The sequence below is a fragment of the Mirounga leonina genome, unplaced genomic scaffold (genome assembly GCF_011800145.1).
Source record: "Mirounga leonina isolate KUSES-001 unplaced genomic scaffold, KU_Mleo_1.0 Mir_150, whole genome shotgun sequence".
Lineage (NCBI taxonomy): Eukaryota > Metazoa > Chordata > Mammalia > Carnivora > Phocidae > Mirounga > Mirounga leonina.
The window spans coordinates 8,039,763-8,066,832 of NW_023270374.1; the positions used below are offsets into that span (position 1 = coordinate 8,039,763).

General features: G+C 40.9%; 1 protein-coding gene across 2 annotated transcripts in view; it reads right to left on the reverse strand.

The window, feature by feature from the left end:
- PCSK2 (proprotein convertase subtilisin/kexin type 2) overlaps positions 1–27,070 on the reverse strand; it is a 282,136-nt gene that overhangs the window by 66,828 nt on the left and 188,238 nt on the right. For both annotated transcript variants that reach the window (XM_035005804.1, XM_035005803.1), the window contains one exon: positions 12,356–12,432. In XM_035005804.1, coding sequence (XP_034861695.1) covers positions 12,356–12,432 — 77 coding nt within the window. The remainder of the gene's footprint in view (positions 1–12,355; positions 12,433–27,070) is intronic.

Here is a 27,070-nt window from a genome sequence, read left to right on the forward strand (position 1 = left end):
TCCAAGTGAACACCCGAGGCACTGCCCTGACCCTGGGGATCTCCAGAGAGACAGTCCAGGCACACCCCTTCTTTCCACATTGCTAGCCTTTCACTAGAGTGATTTTGTCATCCCTCTGGCCCTTCCTAGCCAAAAGCAGGCACCTCTATATGTACGCCATTCAAGGCAGACTGTAGGATATACTGAGTAGTACAAATACAACGATGCTCATTTTTTGAAATACCATGGGCTGGGCACTGTGCTGAGAGAGGTGCATGCGTTATTATATTTACTCCTCACAATAAGCTGTTATTGTCCCCATTTTATTTTATTTATTTATTTTCAAAGATTTTATTTATTTGTCAGAGAGAGAGAGCGAGCGAGCACACAAGCATGGGGAAGAGCAGGCAGAAGAAGCAGGCTTCCCGCTGAGCAGGGAGCCCAATGCAGGGCTCAGTCCCAGGACCTGTGATCATGACCTGAGCCAAAGGCAGGCACTTAACTGACTGAGCCACCCAGACGTCCCTATTGTCCCCATTTTAAAGAAGAGGAATCTGAAGCATCGGGATAAGGAGCCACTTTTCACTTAGGAGGCAGAATCAGAATTCAAACTCAGGTCTGCTGCTTCTAAACCCCTGCTCTTACCCATGACCCTTGACTATCATTTATTCCTGACTAACAGAAAAGTGCAGATAAAAAGCATGATGGTTAATTTTATGTGTCAACTTGGTGGGGCCAAGGGGTGCTTAGATATTTGGTCAAACATTATGCTGGATGTTTCTGTGTGGGTGTTTTGGATAAGAAAATTGGTGGCCTTTGGGTAAAGCAGAATGTCCCCTATATGGTGGGTGGGCCTCACCCAATCAGTTGAAGGCCAAACTAGCACAAAAAGAGTGACCTTCCTGAGCAAGAGAGAATTCTCCAGCAGATTGCCTTTGGACTTGAACTGGAACCCTGGCTCTTCTGGGTCTCCAGCTTGCCAGCCCACCCTGCAGATTTTAGACTTGCCAGCCTCCATTGTTGCATGAGCCAATTAATTCTCTATAATAATCTCTTTCTCTCTCTTCATATTCTATTGGTCCTGTTTCTCTGGAGGACCCTGACTGATACAAAAAGGAACTGAGTTAACTGACCCGGTTTTCACTGGTTCTTTAGCTGACTCATTTGTTAGTGCCATTGGCTCAAGTTTTCTGGTACAACATTGTCTGTTACTTTGCAATGTGATTTCTGTTGGTGGCTGAAAATGCTAACTGATCACCAAGCTCCTTTTCTTTTCTTCCCGGGATCCAGTTAAGCTCCACTTCCCAACCTCTCTTGTACTGGCATGATGCCATGTGACTGTATTATGCTAATGTGATGTGGGCACACGGGACATCTGCTGCTCCAGGACATAAAAACTGCCCGTGAGTGCTTCCCTTCCTGCAGTTTGATGTGGACAAGCATGGTAACTCTGGAAATGAGTGTCACAGATGGAAGAAGCCCATGACCCTGAATCGCCACCTGGAGGGGAGCTGTTACACTAGGAATACGTGGAGGAACTGGTAGGCGAATGATAAATAACTTTTATTGTGTTCAGCCACTAAGATTTGGGGATGTATTTGTTACAGCTGCTGGAATAACCTGAACTAGTGAACTTTAATTTTATTCTTATTGAATATTAGTAGCTGCTGCTTGATATCTTTTCTGGAAGGAGAATTTCAAATAGTAAGTAAGTGAAATAAATGAATGTGAAGGGTGCCATAAATACTAAGGAGATGTTTGGGTGACCGGGTGACCACAAGGATGTTGGGTGACAAGGCCATCCTTAAGAATAGGAAAAAAAGTCTGTCTTGTCTGATCTCTTATTCTCTACCCTCCACTCAAGTTCATGTGGTGTGTGGGAGGGCCTTTAGGCATTGGCAGATTTAATGCACACTCTGAGGCTGGTGGGTTGAAGTGGTTCTGTTAACAGCATTGGGTCTGGTTGACATTTTGGTTCTTCTATTTTGGCTCAGTTTATTATTATTTTAAAAATACCAACGAATTCAATGAATAACACAACGAATCTCATACGACCACTATCCAACTCTATCAAAGCCAAGTGTTTTTCATACTTTAGATTTTCTTGTGGGTATACTACCATTTATTCAATTGGCCATCTACTGATAGACATTTGGTTGTTTTTATTCTTTTGTCCTGTGCATACATGTACAATTAATATTATGCCATATTTGATTAATTTTTTTTTGTGAATCACCTTAAAGGAAAATACAGATATGTTTTTTTCCCCAAACTGCTTAATATATCTCTAAAAAAAATGATAGTATCCTAAATAACCACAAGGCCATTATCACATATAATATAATTAACAAAATGGTAGTTGGTTTTCAGGGAGAGCAGGAAGACAAAACCATTGCTGTGATGGTAAGAGTGAAAACTAAGGCAGCAGCAGTGTGCAGAGAAAATAGGAAATTGATTCAAGAGACATTTAGGGAATGGGTGTTACTCAGCAAGATTTGGTGATATAATGAGCATTTTTAATGTCATTCTCTTAAGATACCTTCAATTTGCCCATAAGGGTAAATTAAATCTCTTTTGACCATATTCTTATTTTTATTCTAGTACAGACTATATATTTTTAAATTTTAAAGCATATGTCTTGAGGAAAATTAATCCTTGAGGGAACAAAAAGATAGGTAGAATGAAGAACATGTACCCTATTTGTCAAAGAGAGTCTGGTCACACCAGAAAATTAAATGGCAGAATAAATACATAGTACAGTTATGGTCTCCAGCCTAATCCCCACCTTCCTGAGCAAAGCAAAGTGCATTTTTCTGTGCATTACTAGTTAAGACATCCTGGATATTCACATGATCAAAGGAGCCTGTAATTACAAGGGTACATTCCATGTATTTTATATTGGCATAATTTTTTTTTATGGAAATAAATCTTTACCAATACAATCAAAGCTGTCCCTGAGGCCATACCTCTCTTTGCTTCCTCAGAAATGCCCACTGTACTAAGTTGATGCTTGGACTGCATGTGCATGTTTTCATACAATTACTTTATAATCAGCTATACATAATAATCATATATGCCACTACTTGCTTGTTTTCAAACTCTATATAAATGTTTTATAGTATATAATCTCTTTAAAATTTGCATTTTTTGCTTGAATTTCTGAGGTTTATTCATAAATTCAGGTGCATTCATTTTTACCACTGTATAGTGGTGCTGTGTCGTAGTCCATTTATAAATATGCTGCGATTTACTTATTCATATTCCTAGTGATAGGCATTTAGGTTATTTGCAATTTGCTTTCTATTACAAATAATTTGAAAAGAAGCATTCTTGTACATTATTACCTTGTGCACATGTGTGACAGTTCCTCTGGGGTATGTATGTAAGGGTGAAAACAGGTTTTTGGATATGTATTACCTCCTGCAGAGTGGGAGAGTGTCAACACTTATTATCATCAAACTTGACCATTTGTGCATATCCAAATGCTGTGAAATAGTATCTCATTGTTTCGTTTTGCAATTTCCTCATTGCTAGAAATGTTGAGCATCTTTTCATATGTGAATTAGCCCAGGTGTTCTGTTAATCATCTGTGCATAACTTTGGTCCATTTTTTTCTATTGAGTTATCTTTTTTCATTGATTTGTAGCTGTTCTTTATATCTTTTGGATACTAACCCTTTTGGCTCACAGAACTTGCTGTATCTATCTTCAAGTCTATGGCTTGTCTTTTAACTCTGTTTATTGTGATTTTGAACCAAAGTGTATAATTTTAACTTAGTTTTCTCAATCTTATCCTTTTCCTTGTGGTTTAGTGTCTTGTTTAAGAAATCCATCCCTAGCCCAGGATCATAAAGATGTTTTCTTACATCTTAATTCTAAAAGATTTATATACATTTAGGTCAAAATTCTCCTAGAATTCATTTATGCTTGGTATGTGTATAAATGAATTTTTTCCCATATGTATAACTAGCACCATTTGTTGACTATCATTGCACCATCCTTTTTTCATTGTTTTTATTGCCACCTTGGTCGTTTATTAAGATGGCGGTCTGCTTTTGTATGGTGGTCTGCTTCTGGTTTTCTCTTCTGTTTCTTTGATCTTTTTTTCTCTCTCTATGTTAACCCTTCTCTCTCATGATTATTATTTATAATGTTTTGATATCTGGCAGGCAGAATTTCCCCATCTTGCTGTTGTGGTTCATCTTCCCCTTCTCTTTTATTTCTTCTTTATATTCATTCTCCTCCTCCTTCTTTGTCTTACTATATTCTTGGTCCTTTTCTATTCCATATCAATTTTGGGATCATTTGGTCTAGTTTCACAGAAAAATACTGTTGAGACTTAAGTTGAAATTGCATTGAATAAACAGATTAACTTGATATCTTTATATTCTTCCATCTTCCCATCCAGGAAGTTAGTAGGCAGCTCCATTCATTCAGGAATTCTTTTATGTTTTCTAAATTTTATAATTTTCTCCTTAATGTTCTCATGTATCTTTTCTTAGATTTATAATTATTTCATTGGCTATGAGATATGGCATGGTGTCAAATAAAAGAGATGATAAACAGCATTCTTATTTCACCCAGAATTGAAGAGAACGCCATCAAAGTTTCAACATTAGGAATAATGTTTTTTTTTTTTAAAGATTTTATTTATTTATTTGACAGAGACACAGCGAGAGAGGGAACACAAGCAGGGGGAGTGGGAGAGGGAGAAGCAGGCTTCCTGCCGAGCAGGGAGCCTGATGCAGGACTCGATCCTGGGACTCCAGGATCATGACCTGAGCTGAAGGCAGATGCTTAACGACTGAGCCACCCAGGCGCCCAAGAAATAATGTTTATAAACTGGTGGTTACCAGAGGGGAGGGGGTGGGAAAAATAGGTGAAGGGGATTAAGAGGTTCAAACTTACAGTTATAAAATGGATAAATCACATGCAGCATGGGGAATATAGTCAATAATATTGTAATGGTGTTTCACGGTAATGGATGGTGACTATACTTATCACAGTGTGCACAGCTTAATGTATGGAGTTGTTGAATCACTATGTTGTGCACATGAAATTAATGTGGATTGTTTGTCAGCTACACTTCCCCCTCCCCACAAAAAAGAAGAATGTTTGCTGTAGGTTTTTAGTAAATAGTGTTATCTTCAATTCAATAATTATCTCTTCAACTGCACCCAGGCTAGATTTTACCACATTCATTGGAATTTCATTCCAAAGGCTATATTTCCCAATTGCAGTTGGTTCCTTCTCATATTCATATTTATTTTTGCTTGTTCCCCCATCATATATTTTTCTTTTTAAATGGATGTTATCCATGCACTTATCCCTCTAAGCAAACTAAACATAACTTACTTTAGTGTCTTTTTCAAGACTCTCAAACCATAAGAGATTCTGAACTCTAGGAAATAAACAGGTTTGTTGGAGGGGAGATTGATAGAGGGAGGGATAATTCAGCGGTGGGCATTAAGGAGGGCACTTGATGTAATGAACACTGGATGTTATATGCAGTTGATGAATCACTAAATTCTACCTTTGAAACTAATTAAAAAAAAGAAAAAAAGACTCTCCATAAAATTAATTTCACCTGATATAAATTCATGTCTTGATTTTTAAATTGTGTTTGATTTTTTTTTTCCAGATATTTTGGAATGTTAGTTTGTAGGCTAATTTTGAGTTGGAGGGTTTTTTTTTTTTTTTTTCCGTTTTCTTTCTCTCTCTTCCTTTGGGCTCCTTTCCTGGTTATTGGTTCCATGGTTGTTTTAATGGACTCCTTAGTTTTATATCCCACAGCCAAGGTTTATAATGGTGTTTTAGGACTCTGGATTCACAGAAATATTGGAGATAAGGTGGCTTCATTCAGCAAGCCAGTGGGCAACTTGGCCAGGTTCATGGACATGAGGCTCTCACCTCCAGTCTCCCTAGGTCTACAGATTCTTACACAACCAGAGCTCTATAGCAGTTAGCTACAGTCTTTTCAGCCATGTCTTTGGAGAAAGATACTTTAATATTAGATGTATTGGAGCTGAAATGCAGAGATCAATCATGTTTGCTGGCTCATACCCAATGCTCTCTCCAAGGGTAAGCCTAAAGGTTTGGATAGGGGAGCATGTACAGCTGCTTCTGGGGAAAATCCCAAGTCTGCTGGCAAGCATTCAGTACTTTCTGGAGAATTGAAGAGGCTTTCCATCTTTCTAACACTAGATGCTAGGCCCTTCTCCACAGATCAACCTTATTTCATGCATTTAAGCTATCTTTGGATATAACTCCTCTTTTGATCAGAGTACAGAAACACAAGCACCAAATTCTGGCCAGAAAGCTTAACCTTGAGCTACTGTTTTCTAGTGTCTGTCAAAGGCTTGGATGAGAGATTGAATGGCTGAGAAAGATGGGTGAGGTCATCCATAGTTGGGTCTTCCATTGACTCCTTTGGCATAAACTCTCCTCATTTTCTAGCTAGTTGGAGAACCTTTGTCTTAGCTCCTGCAGACATCCCTTCACTGAATTTCACAATTATATTTGCCACCATTTAGGGAATGCCTACCATGTGTCATGTTTGGAAACAAGTACTCTGTATGCATGTCTCTAGTCCCTCACACAAACCTTCTAGGTGGAGTTTCAGACCCATCTTACAGATGGGGAAAAGTATTCAGGGGTCACTTAATCTATTCCGACCAATTAACATACTACATTTGTCCATCATAATCTGCTGTATTTTTCTCCCTTAAGGAAAGAATTATTGCTACCTGAGGACCATAAAAATCCCCCATATGGCTTGCATAACATTAGTTTCCAAGGTAGAAATGACTACACCAACATACAGAGATTTCTTTTATAGGCTATATAATTCTCTTCATAACCCCCACCTCTGTGTTATATCTATTTCTTTTAGCTGAGGGGAAAAATTTAAATAAGGAGCATTTGTCTAATCTGGGTAGGGGACCGGAAATTTTTTTAAAAAAGCAACTGTGTGGTATTTCACCAGTGCCTCACAACAGCTCGCAAAATTATACTATGTTGTATTTCACTGTGCTTTGGTTTGGGTAGAGAGACAGTTGATTGCAAACAGCAGTGTTTGAGTTTATATCAGCTTATGAGGTTGTCTCAAAGCTCACATGAGAGAAAAAGTTAGATTAGGTCTTTGAAAGCAGTTTGCATTTGATTAGCCAGGAGGTGATTTCAGAATTAGTTTCATAAAGACAGGAGGGAAAGAAGTTCGTCTATTTCTAAACCATTGAGTGTCACCTGGGTAAAGCAACAGTTTCCATCAACGTGCAAATATCCAACCAGAAACGTCCGTTTTTCTCACGGGTTCTTTTTTGGCCTGTTGCGTAGCGTTCTTCAAAATGAAATATGACTTCTAATAAGAAAAAAAGTTAACCACTGAAAATCTTTCTTATTTGAAGGTTTAACTAATGCTATCAATCAAAGGAGCTCACGTAGAGCTCCGTGTCCCTCAGCATCCGTCTATCCTTCTTCCTCCCCTCGCCCCCATTTTGGTTGCTTGCGTAATAAATGTCTTCTCCCTTCCTGAATTTATAGTAAACTCTTTGTGGCCAGGAATTGCCCGTAATCCAGAATCTCTTACTCTTTAGGGTTTACGAGAGAGAGTGTGTGGCACGTTGTGATGCCCCATAAATTCTGCCGATGGCAGGGATGACATTTCAGTGGTGAACGCCTGTCAAAGAAATGCTATGCAAGAGGGATTTTTAGGGACAGCAGTACAGGAATGGAATACAGATCTGCGATGCATCACCAAACATTGACCTAAAACCGAGCCAGGCTGGGAGATTATTGACAAAGCGTGGGCTGCAAACCTTGGAAGAAGCAGGCTGCTCTAAATCAGACAGGTGTCAAGGCCACTCAGCACGTCAGCGTGGCTGAGAATGTCGGCCGCCCATCCATCAGCCAGCCAATCAATATGCATTGAGTGCCAGCAAGGAAAAACATGTAATGCTAGATCTCGATACCACACAGGAAATCAGTTATATCTGTTTTGCATATTTTGATGCTCATTAAGTGTGGATTATTTTCTACCTTTTTACAAATTGGGTTACCCCTACTACTACTATATTATTATTTTGCTTGGCCGCCAGTATTTCTCTGATTGCAAGCTAGGACGAAATTATACTCCTTTTACAAATTTCTCAGCTCTGTTTCAAATATATCCTCGGAGCTCGGATACTGCAGGTAATTATTAAATGGTTCACAGTAGAATAAATACACTGGCTCTGCTTAACAAGGAATAATCCTACAAAATCAAATTAAGCACAGGGCAAGAAATTCTAATATACATATCCCCTAAAAGCAGTTCTGCATATGCATGAAGTTTGCTTTCATAAACAGTCCTTGGCTGGGAGTTTTGAATCTGTTCTTGAAGAAATGTGCGCTCAGAGGAAAACCAGTTAACAAAGAAATACAGAGGGGATGATAGGCTAGTTTAAAGTGTGAGGCGAGCCCAGGAGAGACACTGCTGTTGAGCTCAGTTTCCCGACCAGGAGAACACTTTGCTCACTCTCTGGAGAGTGCGCCTCGTGCATTTTATTTTCTATTTCTCATGGCAAAGCGAAGCCCATGATGGAGAGCCACTGTGTTTTCCTGCCCAGCAATTGCTTCTGAGTTCTAAGCTGCATTTGAGGCCACCTGTGCGGCAGGAATAGCAATAGCAACAAGCTCATTGCTGGTCAACACCCATCAGCCCTTTATCGGAGTTTCGGAGTGTGCTGAAACTAGCATTTCTCGAGAGCCCCTGGTCTGCTGAGCAGAGATGGGTGTCGGATTTGGCGCCCATGCCCAGAGGAGAACACCTGAAGAAACCGGCATGCCTTGGTGGCTGCATAGCTGGCCCAAGGCTCATGCTGGATTGGCAGTAGGCACAGCTCCAGCCAAAGGCAGATGCTGGGCTCAGGACTCCCAAAGCCTCCAGGTAACAACATTCCCTGGGTACAATGGGAGAAGGGTCCTCATCTGTGTCTCGGGCCCAGTTTCTGACCCAATCACAAAGTCTCTCCTCCTTTCTCCTAGCAACCTGTGTAAACCCTTCATGCACACCTCTTCCATGAAGCCTTCTTAGAATGCTGCCCCTGTCCTAGTCTCTAACTCCCAGATCAGGTGTCCAGGCTACCTCCTGAACATGTCTGCACCTCCTGCCTTCCCTCCTTCACCTAAATATACCCCTTAACTCCACCAGTGACCTTCATTCAAATCTTAGACCAAATGCCACCTCTTCAGGGAAGACTCTCAGCTTCTCCAGCCAGAGATAATTTTGCACTTCTCCGTGCTCTCCAAGGCATCTTTGTTATGAGGCAGTGCATGCAATGGCCCCCTCACTGGTGTCAAATCCTGTCTCCATCACTTATATTAGCTGTGTGAACTTGCACAAGTTACTTAGCCTTTCTGTGCCTCCATTTTCAAAATGGGGATAATCCTGGTAATAGCTATTTCAAAGGGTTATTATGAGAATCAATTAAAGGGATACATGCAAAGCACTTAAAACAGTGCCTTGAACATAGCAACGGCTCAATAGGCATTAGCTCTCCTTGTGTTATTTTAGCCCTGGCTGTGCTTAGCACTGTGGTGATTTGGGCATCTGTCTCTGTTCATAGGACATTTTGCAAGCTCCTCAGAAGCTTGCACACCAACACTAATGGTTTCATAAATACTTAACTAAATTACGCCCTATGCTTTTTAAATGTACTTCTTATTATGGAAAAAGTCAGAGATCTACAAAAGTAGAGTGGAATCTCATGTACCCATCCCAGGCTTTAACAATTACCCATGACAATGTTATTTTCTGTATTTGCCCACTCATTTTCCTTCCTCCTGCCCCAGGCCCTACATTATACTGTAGAAAATACCAGGCAAATATTTCACCCAGAGGGAATTTTTAATAAACGTGTCCTACACTCATGGGAAGGATGCTATATTCAACATCTCCTTGTGCCAAGAAGGAATTATCTCCAAGACAGACCCAACCTTTTGGACCACAGATCCTCCCAGTGCTGTGGACTTTAACTTTGACCCACCTTCTTTCCAGAAGCATTGACAATAGTAATTATGTTTTGAGAGGCCATGATTTGAACTGGTACCATCCGGTCTTTGTAATAACAAACCATGGCGGATGAGGATCTTCAGGCATGACTTGATAATTGGGAAAATCCCATTTATAGGTCAAAATGGGTCCTGTATCTTGCATCAGTGGCTTTCTAAGAGGCCAGGATCATATGTGCCTGACTCATTAAACTGTGTCTCAGGCAATTGGATACCTGGGGATATTCACCACTGTCAATGAAGAATTGTATTGCAGTAAGCCCTGATGAGTCCTTGTTAGAGGATTTTAGCCAGTTTCAAATTGAACTTTCAAGAGCAAGTTTGCAGATGAAAATACTTAAAATAGACTTCTCTGCTTTTTTTTTTCTTTCTTGTTTGTGTATTTAAAGAATATTCTTACAGCATATCCCACAGGAAGACTTGCTCAGGGAGGTTGTGTTTGGGTTTAGAAAATGGGATGTGGTGGGGTAGGGGTGGAAACCATTGTGTTGGTGGTATTTTTGTGCCTGAATCAATCTGTCAAAGATTAATTTAGTATCTACTAGCTGCAGAGAGAAGGTAAATGACACACCTATTGGTACTGCCCTGCTATGGTGTGGATTATTGATAATCAGCCATGCTGAAGCCAGGCACTTCCTCTTGGTCCTCCTCAGTACAATGTTCCAAACCACCATCACCAATTATGTCTCGCCCCTGGCTTAGTGACATCTATTTGGTAACTTCACATCCCTGTGTCTGGAAATGGTTTATTTGCTAAGGGTATGTCAGGATCTAGGATTGTAAGTCACAGAAGGTACGAGACGCTTTGTGTCGGAAGTTCTCAGACCTTTTTGATATATCCTCATCCCCTAAACACACATCCAAACAATGCATGACAATTTTAAAGCAGCTTTGGAAGTTGATAAAGAGTAAACTGTGCTATTGGACATCAGCAATGATCTTTTTAAAAATGTTGCAAATTTATCTTGTTCTCCTTTATTCTTTTCTGTATTTTCTGTAATTGCCAAGCCCCCAACCCAAGTGCACTTTCTGCACCCCAGACATACTCTGGTCAACTTGCTAATTGTAAGAATAGAGTCTAAGCTGCCTGGTCCACTGGAGACCCATCCTTGGCCACCCTCTGGCCATCATGCTTTCTGTCTTTTATAATAAAAATGATGTTTATAAAAGAATGGTACAATTTGGATTTAGAAACACGTCTGCAGCTTGGGTTCAAGCGTTGGCTCTGACACATACTAGTTGTTTGACCAGGAAGTCATGCCACCTTGCTGAGCCTGTTTCTTTATTTCTGAACAGAGAATGGCAACATTTATTTTATCTACATGAGTTTGCCATGGGAAGTAAAAGTGATGTCCACGTATTGTTACACCATTAATTGAAGTTCATATGTTCTTATGAAGTTCACCCAAGAACGTCAATAATAAGCAAGCACTAGGCTTAAAACCTCATTGATTCTGAGGGAGCAGGTCATGCATATTTATTTCTTGATATTTCTTATAAGAAATCAACCATCTAGGCAAGAATTTTACTTACAGAAAAAAGAGACTAAATATTTACATGTTTAGTAGCAGGACAGGCTGAAGAAAAGTCACAACTTTGGATGGACCATTGAATAGTTTAACAGGATAGGATGCCAAGCAATTCTTCAACCCTATGAGTTGATAATACTGCATTGTATATTTGGCTAAGAGACTAAATCTTAAAAGTCCTCATCCCAAGAAAAAATATTTTTTTGTTACTACGTATGGTGTCAGGTACTAAGTAGACTTAATGTAGTGATCATTTTGTAATATATGCAAATATCAAATCACTATGTTGTATACCTGAAATTAATATAATGTTCTGTATCGATTGTACCTCAATTTAAAGAATACTTCAAACCTTTGCCAATAATACTTACTATTTAGTTGAAAGAAACTACATGAGCTCTTATAAGTTTACAGCAGAAACACTTTTCAAAAACATTTGGACACAGAGCAGAGAGGCACAATAGTTCTTTTCAACAGATCAAGTGAAATCAGTGTGTTTTAAATCATCTTGTGGTGAGTTGAAAAGGATTTCTTATTATTTCTACTTTCTTTTATCTTTAATAAAGTGGCAAATAACTCCCAATTCAAGAGAACAAAATAGTCAAAAGACAATTTTAGAGGAACATTGCCATATTGATAAAATCCAAGAATTTAGAGAATGTAGCTATGAAGGAGAAAAATCACAATATAATTTAGTGAAGCACTGAGATTATTTTGCTGGTGATGCTCACGCTTTAAAAACAGAATCAAATAAGTCTAAAGTCTAAAGTCAGAGACAGCCCACTAGGCCCAGTTTACCTGTTGAACCAGTCGTCTGTGTATCGAGGGTAAGGATAGGGGTCATTGCCGCTGAAGTCATAGCTGGCCTCGGCATTCTGAAAAACACAAGGTGTCTCATAAGCTTAATCAAGCCATATGTAGAGGCAAGAGAAAATGCTGCAAGACATGACTGTTTTATGTTTACAGCCCTCTATGGAGTGCTGTGTTAATGTTCCGCTCTGGACCAGCCCTCACCAAATGGTGCCAGACCTGGTGTGTCCTTGGATCTCTCTGTTCTCACTTTATCCTCTTTCCAGGGTTCCTCATCCCATTCTACTTCAGGCCCTCAAAGAACTAGCAAATTTGAGTTGTGTGCTCTCCAGGACTGTCTCCCATTTTAAGTTGAGTTGCCACCTGTGGGTAAATGGGGTTCACCTGGAATCCAGGACTTATGTTTCCTTGGATTGATGGTCAGAAGGTTCGAGATCTTATGTCACAAGTGAGGCAATTGCTGGAGTTTTCTTGCTTTATGCAGAAGCTCACTTCCAGCTCCTGGCTTCAGACTGACATAGGCTTGTCTCCTTTAATACTTACGGGTGTGAAACCCCTGCCCAAGCCCCTAACGTCGGCACAATACCAACTTCATTTACTCACTCAACAAATCTCAGTGCCAGGGACTTTTCCAAATATGGGAATACAGTAGTGACATCCCTGCCCTCATGTAATTTACAGCCCGGTTGGGGGGACAGACATAGATCAAATGATGAAACAAATAAGTAGACAATTATAAACTGGGAGTACTCTTATACCCTACAGTATTAAGTTCAAAGCTTAAGTTCTATGCATCCAACACCTCCACCTTTTCCACTGAGAGTCCTTCACCCCCAGAAATCAATTCCATATCCACTTAAATTATTTTCCATTTTGGTCTTTAGTTGATCAACCTTTTATTTTGGTCCATGATGGGAGATGATCTACCTCCTTTTGGTGACTAATCCATCCCTTTCCACTGCCTTGTCTGTTTGCCTGGGATGCTAAAAATGAGAATCCCATTTTTCTCTGCTTTGTTTTTGAGTTCTGCAGTAAAGCTCTGGAGGGTTTCTTGGTCCACAGTATACAGTGAGCTGGGAAGTACTGGGTTAGATGTATATTCCAATGTGGGTATTTCTTGATTCCATGGGTCTTGAGACATTTTCAAGAATTGTGCCCTTTCATGGGGTAAAACACTTCAATCTGTAAACCTGATGTATTAGTGGCATAATGTTTTTAAGAGCACATTGATGAATCCCATTAGTTTGTGTTTCCATTTGTTGGATGACAAAGGGCAATTAGTCACCAGTAATTGTAGTAATCAGAATTATAATACTAATTTATTTAAATAAATGTTGTGTTTGGGATAGATGTCACCCTGAAATTAAAAAAAATTTTTTATCCCAAGCGTTTATTTAAATTCCAGTTAATTAACATATAGTGTATTATAAGTTTCAGGTGTAGAATTTAGTGATTCATCACTTACATATAATACCCAGCGCTCATCACAAGTGCCCTCCTTAATGCCCATCACCCATTTAACTTATCCATAGTTATGAGTCTGTTTTTTGGTTTGCCTCTCTTTTCTTCGCCCCTTTGTTAATCTGTTTCATTTCTTAAATTCCACATATGAGTGAAATCATATGGTATTTGTCTTTCTCTGACTGACTTATTTTGCTTAGCATAATACTCTCTAGTTCCATCCACGTTGTTGCAAATGGCAAGATTTCATTCTTTTTTTTTTTATCACTGAATAATATTCCATTGTATATATATACTATATCTTCCTTATCCATTCATCTGTCCATGGACATTTGGGCTCTTTTCATAATTTGGCTACTGTTGATAATGCTGCTATAAACATCAGAGTGCATGTATCCCTTTGAATTAGTATTTTTGTATCCTTTGGGTAAATACCTAGTAGTGCAATTGCTGGGTCGTAGGGTAGTTCTATGCTTAACTTTTTGAGGAAACTCCATACTACCTTCCAGATTGGCTGCACCAGTTTGCATTCCCACCAACAGTGTAAGAGGGTTCCCCTTTCTCTGCATCCTTGCTAACATCTGTTTTTTCCTGAGTTGTTAATTTTAGCCATTCTGACCGGTGTGAGGTGATATCTCACTGTAGTTTTGATTTGTATTTCCCTGATGATGAGTTATGTTGAGCATCTTTTCATGTGTCTGTGGGCCATCTGTATGTCTTCTTTGGAAAAATGTCTATTCACATCTTCTGCCCATTTTTTAATTGGATTATTCATTTTTGGGGTGTTGAGTTTTAGAAGTTCTTTAAAGATTTTAGATACTAACCCTTTATCAAATATGTCATTTGCAAATATCTTCTCCCATTCTGAAGGTTGCCTTTTCGTTTTGTTGTTTCCTTTGCTGTACAGAAGCTTTTTCTATCTTGATAAAGTCCCAATAGTTTACTTTTGCTTTTGCTTCCCCTGCCTCAGGAGACACATCTAGTAATAAGTTGCTACAGCTGATGACAAAAAGGTTGTTGCTTCTAGATTTTGATGGATTCCTGTCTCACTTTTAGGTCTTTCATCTATATTGAATTTATCTCTGTGTATTTATTTAAGAATTTTGGGCCTTATTGAGGTATAATTGATATACTTCACAATGTAATGAGCTTGGGCATACGCATATACCTATGATCACATCCCTACAACCAAGGTGCTAAAACATGTTCATCACCTCCCCACATTTCCTTGTGTTCTTTTGTGTCTGTTATTTTTGATTTTCTCTTGGTGAGAACTTTTGACATGAGAGCTATCCTTTTATCACTGTTTAAAGTATATAATACCATATTGTTGGCTGTGTTGCAAAACACAGCTCTAGAACTTACTCATTAGCATAACAGAAACTTCATACCCATCGAAAACCAATTCCTCATTTTCCAGTTTCCCCTACCCCATTCAAAATTTGGACCAATCCTTGTATCTTTGGTGTTGAACAAGCTTATCCTTTATTCTAGAATCTAGGTCTTCCTTTAATACCTGGTCATCAGAGAGGACATCCTTCTGTCTCCTCTGGCCGTAATTATTGGCTCTGAATGATCTGCTCTTCCTACTTCCCTTAAATCCCAAACTACTCTCATTTACCTTTTAAAAAAGTTTGATTCTCAATCTGGTCTATATTTCCTGTCTCTGGGAGACCCACTCAGATTTGGCATGTTTTTTGTTTTGTTTTCTTTTGTTTTTACTTTTCTTGAACTATTTGGATTTCAGTTCTTTTGAGGGATACTATTTTGAAATAGTAACTATGTTCAGTTACCCTTAACCTTCTCTGAGTTTTTGGGGCAAGAGCATTCTTAGATAGATTTGGGGGATGGACTATGGAGAGAAATCCAAGTTAATACTTTTTCTTTGGGGTTTCAAAGCTGAGGTTGAAACCTAAGCAATAGATTTGGAAGACTATTTGCTAAGCCTGGTTTGTTTCTCCATAGAAGGGAGAAAAGTCACCTTGTCTAAGGCAAGTTGAATGGAAAATTCAACAAGTAGCCATTGTGGGACCCCCCGAAGGGTTGCAGAGTGCTACCTCTTTCTTCTGAGCTGTGTTCTGGAGTGGGATGGAGGTATGTTGGAATGTCCAACCTCGGAGAGGTCTGGGACTCATCTTAGAACAGGGCTATGTTGCTGCAGATCAGCAGTGGCTCTCAGGGGTGTCTTAGCTTAGAAACTTGGGGTGGCCCCACTCTGTGTTCCTCTGACCATCAGTATGGAGCAGCGGGCAGCAGGAATATTCTGTGGGAGGCTGAGGGTGGTGAGAGTGTGACAGAGAGAACCAGCTGGCCTAGAAATTTCAAGGGTCAGACACTGAGGATCCAGGGTTCAGGCAGGATCCATATGGACTGACAACCAAGGCCAGTGGGGGTGGGGGTGCAGGAGTGGAATCTAGGGGTACAGACGATGAGACACAAATAACAGAACCCTTGCACCCTCTCCTAATGCTGTGCTGGTCCTTTGAAGCTCAAGGACAATCCTGGAGACAGGAGGGTGGGGGCAACACCTGAGTTAACCAAGGTCAAATTTCTGCCTTGAGTGAGGGCAATTAGGCTGACAGATACAAGTTAAATTCCATCAGAGAAAATAAAAATTGGAATTTTCTGCACCTCTGAGTTTGCTGCCTGATTGTACGGTTCACAAGCTTTTCACCCTGATTCACTTTTCTGGTTGATAATAATTGTCCGTGGTCTTGGCTGAGGCCTCTGGGCTCTAACCTGGTTCTGGATAAAATCGCTTGCCCTAAAATGTTTGGGGGCTGGAAAGGGTACTGCACAGAGCTCACAGCAGAACTTGCAGCCGAGAGTCCAAGGAATTCTGGGACCACTTTTCTGAGAAGGGAAAGACCACGTATTGTCTGGGGTCAAATTCACCTTTGAGTGTTGAGATGGTTGGTGACTTACAAACTCTGTTTTGTTGTTTTTTAATTAATTTGATGACTAATGCTTAATTCCTTGTGTAACAGTCTACATTGAGTGTTACCAAAGGCAAACAGTGGTGCTTGTTTGGCTGTAAGTCTTTTAGCTAAAAATCAAATGGTTTATAGCAAGAAAGAACAGTGAGCAATTTTTTGTAAGCATTTTGTTTATCATTCATAGCCAAAACCGAATCTTTTATGGATTTGAATTACAATGTTGCCTTCCATAAAATTATTTGTGTAAGCAAATAAATTAAACTGGCCTTGAGTTATGCTGGAATTTTCTAAAATAGCCATTAAGGTGGACATTTAGGGGGAAGTAGTGTCTTTGTAAATTTAATGCTCTGGTCGTCCGATGCTAAGCCTGTGGCTTGTTTTGGTTTGAATTCTTCCATAACTTTTTTTGCAAATGCATTAGTCTATTTTCTTGCTTTAGAGAATACTAGCTGTTTGGTGAACATAATTTAATCATTGATGATTCAGGATCAGGATTATTCAGAGTCATCACGAATAACTTGAATTATCATTGTACCATCATGCAGAAAGTGAGAAGACTGGACTGAATCCAAACTGACCTCAGGGCTTCCCTGGAAGTTATTTCTGGAAGAAACTTCTGATAATGGCTCATTTCTCTTATAAGAGTTGAGTGCAGGAGGAAAAAAAAAGCCCTCTGGTATTTAATAACTCTAAGGCTTGATTTCTGAATATTTGAATGCATAGTCAGAAATCAAGACTAGATTAGCCTGTAGAAAGGAACTTTAATGATTATGACTTTGGCTGTTGTTTGTACTGTGCACGTTTCCATCAGATGGCTTGCCTGCACACTAAGCTAGGAAAGGACAGGAACTTACTTAATCTCAAGAAATCTTCTGACTTCTTATGTTTGAGGTACTGCCTTTGTGCAGCCCCCAAAGTCACAGACTGACCAATGGCATGCATCAGATGCCAGGGCTGGTCTCACCATGAAAGCTGGTGAACACAGTGGCAACTATGCCCCTTGCTTTAACCGTCTCAGAGAAGCTTCTAAGACCCCTGAGACCAAACCTATCTCTGGTAGTGCCAGTCTTCCCCCCGACCCCAAGTCTGGAATTTAATGCCTTTGGGATCCGTGGACTTTCCTTGCTGGGTTGTACACAATGAATGGGTCTATAGGCATCAGTTTGGAGTAGAGAAAAGGAGAGAGGCCTTCAAATCAAACAGATCTGGTTTCTGTTTGGTCTTGGCAGTTTTCTTGTTTTCTGGAAACCACAGTCTCCTCATCTTTAAAATGCAGATGATAAAACCAAGTACTTGGTTGTTGTGAGGACAAAATGAAAGAACCAGTTTAAGCTGGCAAGTGCATTGCCCAACAGCGTGGGCATTCTCTCACCTCTGACTTCTTCTGTGTCCTTCACTTTCTTTGATCACCTACAGCAAGAGTCACAAAATATGGCATGTGCCAAATCTGGCCCTCTACCTATTTTTGTAAATAAAGTTTTATTGGCACACAATCATGTCAATCTGTTTTATTGCCAATGACTGCTTCCACACTATAACAGCAGGCTTGTGACAGGATCCCACAAATCTTAAAATATTTACTATCTTTTAGAGAAAGAGTTTGCCAACCCTTCACTGTCATCCTAGGCCTCTCAGGTCTGTAGGTTGCCTTCTGAGAGCCTGAGGCCTACACTATAGTATCTCACCCAATCCTTGTCTTCCTGGGGGCCTGCTCTGAGACATATTTGTCCCATGTCCAATTCCTTCTAGGTGGGCTGTAGCTGCTGAAAAGGAATCTGATATCAACTAGCCTCACTACATTGCTAAGAGTTTGATGTTTACCTCTCTTGGGTCTCACACCAATCCAAAGTGGGTCCTCAGGTGTGACTTTGGTCAGAAACTGACAGGGGCTCTCATGGAGGCAGAAGAGAGTATCTTGCTGGGATGGCGAGGAAGCCCCAACATTGTTTCCACCGTCCCCATCCATCGCTGGTTGAAGGATGCTTCTAGGGGCAACAGACCCCTAGTTCCTTGTCTTTCCATCTACAAGTGTCCTGTCTGTCCCCGTGGTCAGAACATCATTCTTGGCAGGTGCTTGCAGAGAACAGGCCTTCGGCACGCAGAGGTGATTGCCAGGTAATATAGTGTGTGCCATACAAGGCCTTACTCATCTTTCATTTTTGTGATGCTTCCTTGACATTCTTACAACACCAAGCTTTCATAATAGGCCAATACAGTTAACATGGGAGGCCGCTGCTGTGTGAGTGAACAGATATTTTTAGAGCACTGAGGAACAACCTCTGTGGTCTGACTACAAAATTAGAAAAGTGGTATCTTTAATTGGGGCTACGATGGACAGTTGTCTGGGTTGTGCCTTACATAAGGGGACATACCCAAGGGGAGCAACTAAAGGCTGCACTGGACTCCACAAGCCATGTGCCCTGGGGTAGGGCTTGGGGGGTGGTGGACACTCTTTTCTCATTTGTTTGTCCAGAAGGAGGGTGCTGTTTTGCAACTCACCCACCAGGAGGGAGTGTTTTTTCAATTTTACATAAATGCATATAAGTCCAAGCACATCTATGAACCATGGCAAGAAGTAGATCTCCCTAGTTAGCATCATATATAAGCTCAGACTTCAAAGAAATTGTACCAGAGAGACAAGATGTCCCCTGTGAAATGTCAGGTAATACCAGACTTAACTAATATCTCAAACAATAGTAGGAGTATTATGAGTACAGCATGGCATATGATTAATCGCCAATGAGATTCCAACAGCTATAGGCACTCAGAACAAGAGAATATATCCATCCCATTTGTCCCTTTATTCTGACTTCTCCTTTCCCTGAAGGTGTTTGACCAAATAACCCAGCTAGGAGCTATGTAACCGTATTAGCTGAAATTGCACTGCGCTCATGGACTAATGAAAGAGAAGTGAGCTTCCCCAGATAGACTTGCAAACTGCAACCATATTGCCCCAGAACAAAGCTCATCTGTATGGAAACTGAACAGCAAAATAGCCCAGTCCATTAGAATCTAAAGAATTTTGCTATTGTGCCTACTTGCATCAAATATGTCATGGCTGAATGTTCCCAACTGTGCCTATTTTGATTTTCCTCAAATAATTCTCCCACATGTACTGCTTTAACGATAATGTTCAGCTCACTTTTGAGTGAAACCAACATTAAAGGGATTTATGTCTATATTAAGTCTGGCTGTAAAACTTAATGAAATTTAACATTTCTCCAGTGCTCAGAAATTAAAAAAAAAAAAGATGCATAGTCAGAAAATTGTTTGAAATCTTTCTTTTATACCCCTGAGATGGCCAGAGTTGTGCATTTTTCCAGTGATGGAGTGTTCTCTGATGGTGGATTTGACACCTTCTACCATCACTTCCTTCCTCCTGTAAATTCCAGTAACTTCTGCAGTCCCTGGAGTATTCTTGGGGTGAGAGAACAAGGTAACATCCTAGTTGGGCTGGGCAAGGATCACCATGCCCCCAAGCCATGTCCTGGACAACTGGGCTTCTTCTATTTTCCAAACCTTCCTTTGGCCCTCAGGGTCACTCTTCTTGGCAGATCTGAGAGAGGTTCTAAGCACTACACATAAGAGGAGGGAGGAGTATTAATTCCCAATGGTTAACACAGAGCCTTAAATTAAGAATGAGTGTCTTTTCGCTTTCGTAAGATGTAAAATTCTCTCATTTTATTTAATAGTCTCTAAAACCCTGTGGGATAGGAGAGCAGAAGTATTGAAGTATTGAAGGAAGAGGTGAGGTTATCTCCAAGAAACAGTCAAAGCCATACTTTTGGATGGCTACTGTAGAGTTATCTCTGCCTATCCACATCTTGACTTCTCTGGTTATTTTAAAAGGCCCAAGAAGCCTGTATTAGGCTGGATGAGGGCGATTCCCACCCATGTATTTTAAGAGCTGTCCTGAAAGTGTGAAATCTTGGGGCTGACCTGATGCATTGAGGAGAAGCTGCCATTTACTGTAATTAGTCTCCGAGAGCTGGCTCTACGACAGGGTCCCAGACTTGTTCAGAAAGAATTTATGTCTTTATTTTTGTTAGCTGCCAACCCAGATTTAGCATTTTGTTCAATTCTGACTGTAGATTCCAAGCCACCATATTATTAGCAGGACCTGTGAGCTTGTCACCCATGTATACTTTCATATCACATTATAGTGGTTGCTGATAGGCTGAAATAGCTTTTCTACTCATTCCTACCTGCCACTAAATGTTGTTGGTTAATGCATTAAGAAAGAATGATACACACTACCATTCGGCACAGGTGCATTTTTACACACCGAAAACTGCATTTCAGTATAATTGCTTTCTTTGATTATCTCATGTAATTTATTTTATGAATTTAAAACATTATTCTGAGAATGAGGGGAGACATTTGTGTACCGGCTTGTTGGTACAGTTTCTCAGAAGAGAAATTTGGCAATATCTATCCAAATAAAAGACACACAGACTCTTTGACCCAGCTGTCCCACTTGGAACAATTTATCTTAAAGCTACACTTGCACGAAAGACTTGCTTTTCAAGGTAATCATGGCAGCATGATTATAAATGTGAAAGACCAGAAGCAGTTTCAGTGCCCAACAGCAGGGACAACCGAAGTAAGTGATGGGGTCCCCCTAAGATGCAAACTCTGCAGCCCCCTCCAAGAATGAGGGGCCAGGCCTACCATGAACTCATTCCTAGGAAATACTGTGTGTAGAACAGAGTGCCTTGTGAGCTCCCATTTGCATGCAAGAGAAGGATATTCTTGGTAGTAAATGCGTACTCTACAGAGGGGTGTGGGGTCTATGGTGGAAGGAAGACATAATTTCCATGACATAACCTTTTATTCTGTGTAAAAATTTTTTTTTTGTCATATAATAACAGGTAACCCATATGGAGTGCAAAGGGCCCTTTTAGATGCTTTGTATGCATCAGCTCCTTCTTATGATATCCTTATGTGGTAGGCACTCTCGTTCTGTGAGCAAGAAAACCCAGGCACAGAGATGTTGAGTATTTTGCCCGAGGTCACACAGATGAAAAGAGACAGAGTAGGGATTTAGACCAGGCAGTCTGGCTCCAGAGGCTTCTCCCCTAACCATGCAGTCTTGCGGCTCTGCATAAGAACCATAACCAGTACCTTCTAGTGCATGCATTGTTTAAAAGAGAAAAACAAATACCTAGCAAATAGAAAGGGACAATTTAGTGGATTTACTCCCTACAATGTCAATGGGACATTCTGTCCAAATCCGAGCACATACATTGAGCCAATAATTTAACTCCCATCCCGGGACACAACTCACTCAAGAGCCGGGAGGCACATTTCCTCCCTTTGTATGATCCGTTCATTTTTCAGACCCAGCATAGTTTGGTTTCGTAAATTCTCTCATCCAAGGTAGGTACGATGCCTTGGAGGCCTCAAGCCACAAACATGCCTTCAAAGAGAAAGCTCATTTTCCTGCTCTCAGCAGCAAGTCTCAAGCTACTCCCTTTTCCTCTGTTGATTATGTTGTTCCTCTTAGAAGTAGGACTTTTTTTGAGAAACAGATATTACACTGTATGTGAGACAAACAGCAGTGATGAGTAGAGTCCTCAGAAACTGAAATCTTGAAAATACTTCTTCTTCTTCTTTTTTTTTTTTTTTTCCTCCAGAGCCTCTTCAGCACTATCTGGTGGCTCATAGATTTCTGAGTGCAGTTTGAAAATCACTGGCCCAAAGTGTTGTTCTGTGAGATGCTCACCCGTGGTGCTTTCTGTAACATCAGACTGTGACTTCATCTGAAGCACTCCTCCATCCTTCTTATTATGCCAACGACAGGTCCCCATCGAGTGTGCCATGTCTTTCATGCCTCCCTATTCCTGGCCATCCATCTCCTTATCTGACAGAGGCAAGCACGGGCAGGCAGGGCATCCGGCTTGGGTTATTTTCATTGTATTTATTTTGACAGCTACTTCCATTTATGTCAAGGGATATTGGTAATCTGTTTGAAATAGTGATTTATAGTTTCCCTTGAAAACACATTCATTTATGTTAAAGAAGTGAGTCAATTTAAGGAAATCAGCTCAGTAAATAATAGCACCACTGCAAAAATTGTGCAGGTGTGTTAAGACTTTCTGTTACAGAAAGCACAGCGGGTGAGCATCTCACGGAACAACACCCTGGGCCAGTGATTTTCAAACTGCACTCAGAAATCCACGGGCCACCAGATAGTGCTGAAGAGGCTCTGGAGGCAAAGCCTGGGATAAAGCAACGGTAGGATTTCTGGGCTTCAGATCCTCCTGTTATCAGCAGAGTCAGCAGAATTGAGTATCTGCACAGGGGATCTAAAGGAGTAATGGGAAAGACTTTCTGTCCTCAAATCTCGATCTTGTAGCTTGGCATTTCAATGTTAGAGCTTCAATTCTTTACATTCTATAGGCTCTTGGCCTTCCTTCATGCTTTCAGCCTGTCATTTATTTATTTTTTTCAGTGAACCGGTATTTCTTGTGTACCAACTGTTTGCCAGGCACTGTAGAGTAGCAAGTCACTTTTGGAAAAGATCTCCTAGGATCTCCTAGACCTGGGATGCCTTGCCTTTAGCCCTGGTGAGCGAATACATTAATTATGGACTGACGCCTGAGTTTTCAACAATGTTTTGGTTAGCAGCTAACTGTGCTTCTCAACTTAGGCTGCTCAGTAGAATTGCCTGGGACCTTCTAGATGTATGAATGCTTGAATGACCCCTGGATTCTTATTTAATTGATCTGGGGCGGGGCTTGGGCATCAGTAGTTTAAAAAAAAAGTCTCTGCAGGTGATTCAGATGTTCATCTGAGCTAACACCTTTGTTCACTGCTTATATTCTGGCCCTCTTGCTGTGTCCAGTGTGGTCCATGGACGAGTAGCACTGACATCGCCCGAGAACTTGTTAGAAAAGGGAAGTCTTAGGCTATATCGTGGACTGGCTGAATCTGAATCTGCATTTTAATCAGACCTCCAGGGAATTCATGTGTGCACAGATTTTTCTATTTGTAAAATGGATGCATAGGGTCAGTTTTGCCTGTGGCCCTTCGCTTCCCCTCTAAGTATCCATAATCTCCCTGTTGCAATCTTCTCCTCTCACTGTCCCTTCTCTCTCTTCCACCTAAATTCTCCAGCAGGAAGAAACTGAATTGGTAAGTCATTCATATTTTAGCACGAATAAGTTCAGTTCAGTGCCCTTTGCAATATTATTTGCTTTAACAGAAGAGAATGGACATCGGAAAGAGCCAAAGAACTCAATTTCTAGTAGTAGAGATTGAAGAGTGATATTTTGGAAGCATGAGGAGCTTCTTGGCATCTCTCAGAGTGAACTGCTTTCTATGGAGAAAGTTCCGAGAATGGAGTTGTCACAATGGATTCCTTGGTTCTTCAGGCCCTTCCTGATGAACCAAGGAAAACAAGAAAGAAGATAAAATGTATGGTCACTATACGCAATATTATTGCTTTCTCTGTACTTCTAGCAGGGAGAGCTGTTGCGGGGATGGATTCCGCAAAAAAGAAGAGTGAAAGTTCAAAGTGAAGGTTTTCCTGCTGTTAAATAATTTTTTATGAATATTAAGGTTTGAATTATTTTTTGCTGCCTGCGGCTTAAAATAAAGTTCCTGTCAAAACTTTAACAAAAACTCCTAATTATAGACAAAACTAAGTGCCAAGCTGCTTTAACAGTGATTGGAATTAAAACATTTCTTTTAAAGTGTGTGTATATTTCAGTGCACGCTTAGTTTGATTCCCCTCCTCTTTCCTGAAAAGAAACAACACGTGTTTCCTGGATTCTAAACAACACGTGTGTCCTGGATTCTAACAAGTGACACAGACAAACTGAAGTTAACGATGTAGTAGGATATCATTTGCTTTTAGTAAAAATGAGGGTCCACAGAGGGAACCGCAAGTGTGCTCTGATTCCTTGTGCAGTCATCACATGGTCTCATAGCCCAAAGTCAACCTCTTTGAGTATAGATATTCCTCCAAGCCAATCCTGGCACACCACCTGCCCTAGCACCAGTCAGTCCTCCCAGCCCCTTGCCAGCCTTGCTGGATTCTCCCCTTCCCCAGGGCCCTTCACTGCCAAGGTGTCCCTGTGTCCCCACAATGGCAAAGTTGACCTTGAGGGAGTTGTACAAAAGCAGCTCAAGGTAGCGTCTCAAGCCTTTGTCACGTCATTACCCGTCACTTCAAGAGAGGCTGACACAAAGGCAAGGGCTAATTTCAGGTTAAAGGAAAAGAAAGATGTGGGTTTAAGAAAGGAAGTCCAAGTTCACCTTGATAACTTAATGAGAGGGTGAGGAGAGCCATCCCACACAGTGAGTGCAGGGATATCCTTTGGGACCCAGGATGGAGAGGGGGCAGCTGGAAGTTGGGCTTACAGTAGCTGCTGTTGGACCTCACACCTAGCCCTGGAGGGAAGATTGAAGGGGCTGGGAGTAGCCTGCTCATCAGGCTATTCAAGCCTGCTTCTCGAAGTTCCACAGAGAGCGAGGGTGCTCTCAGGCCCTGCAGTAGCAACCGTGTAAATCAGCAGGACGAGAGCGAGACACCGTTTCGGAAAAAGAATCAGAAGAGCACGTAGCAGCCTGGGTCTAAATTTGTGTTGTCAAGGTGATGAGGTGCAAGTTGATTTGTGTTTCCCTCTTTTGACTGGGTGTTCTGCGATGTTGTAGAGATGGATGATCACAGCTTCCCTTCCCTTGGGTCTTCTGTGAGGGTTTTGCTTGCCTTTGAATGACTGCTGAGGTCCATGGCCACTACCTAGGAGTTCAGATATCCTGGGAGAGAGGGAGACACTGGTTTACATCTAGCCCTCCCTGTGTGATTGATTATACAACTTCAGTATCACCTGCCTCTCCTTTTTCAGTCCTAAAAATAGCAAAGAGTTCACTGATAATTGAGTCACCTCATCAAAGGAGTTGTTTTGTCCAAATGTTATTTATTGGAGACTGTCTGAAGCCCATCTTACACAATGTTTTTTCATCCTGTTGAAAGCATAGCAACACGAATAAGTAGATCATACAGGGGTCTGTGGTTAATAGACCTACAGATACAAGTTTTAGGTATAAACCACATACATGTATAATTCAATACAAATTAATTTTGGTTGAGCCTCACAATAGTTTTGAGAATTGAGTCTTGTAACTCCCCCGTTTTACAGATAGGAAGACTGAGGCTCATGTGATTTGCTCAAGGTTTTCCAGTTAGAAGTGGTTGAGTTCGTATTAGAAATGAGATCTTCTGACTCAGATTCATTCTCTTCTCTCTGTACTGCATGGGATCTACAGATCTTTCCGACCATAAAAAGTGGGGAAAAAAATGACAGGACTGATAATCTTGCGTATCCCAGCGCCCTTGAAATTGGGTGGGAACGTTCATACCCAAGATACATGATATAGCAGCAAGAGGTGGGGGGGGGGGGGGGGGGTGGTGTGTGGTTCTAAGGGCTTTTCTTGGCCGCTCATTTTCTCATCCATTATACATCAAACTCAAAATCTTTCGGCATTTTGTTTCACTTGTCTTTTTTTCCCCCCAAAACAGTTAATCTCTGCTTTAGTGATTCTTTTTAGGATAACCTTGCTAATGGGAGATGATGGAAACAGTGTTATGACCTTGGGAGAGAAGCAAAAAGGAAGACGAGGCACACTGTAAATATCTCCAGCGTTCATGGCAGAAAAAAAAAGCTAAGTGGATCAGTTCCCTTTCATGAAGTTGTTTGAGTCTTTCCTTTGAATACGCCCAATTTCGTGTTCCCAGCTAATCTGAAATGTGACACAGGAAAGGACTGATCCCCAACTGTTCTGGAGAAAGATTAAATGCACTTCTGGTTCCTTTCATAGCTATTCATCATTTTAATTGGTTTTGAAGCCAAAAAAACTTGACAGCACTTGTGATGGGAATCCAACTTCATAATTCATAAACTCTGGAAAAGTGATTACAGCCTTCATTTGGAGGCTGTGCACACACCTTATTAAGTTGTTACAAGGATGGAGCACCAGGATCCACATTAATCACACAGTCGCTTTGTGCATGGGGGTGGTACCAGTTAAAGTATGGACACTAGTTTTTTGGGGAAGGAAATCCAGTGCTCTAGACCTTTTGGGGATGACATGCCCTTGCCCATGGTGGTCCTTGCCACCCCACTACCATCGCCAGCCCCGGCATTTCTAAGAACCATGAAGAATGCTCATCTGCCCCCTTGCCTTCCCAGTCCATGGCCTTCTCCCCCTACTCCAATGACTCCCCTTTGGCTCCATCTTAGCATCTCCCTTTTGATCTCATAACCCAGAACAGTGACTCTGTCCCAATCACAGAAGC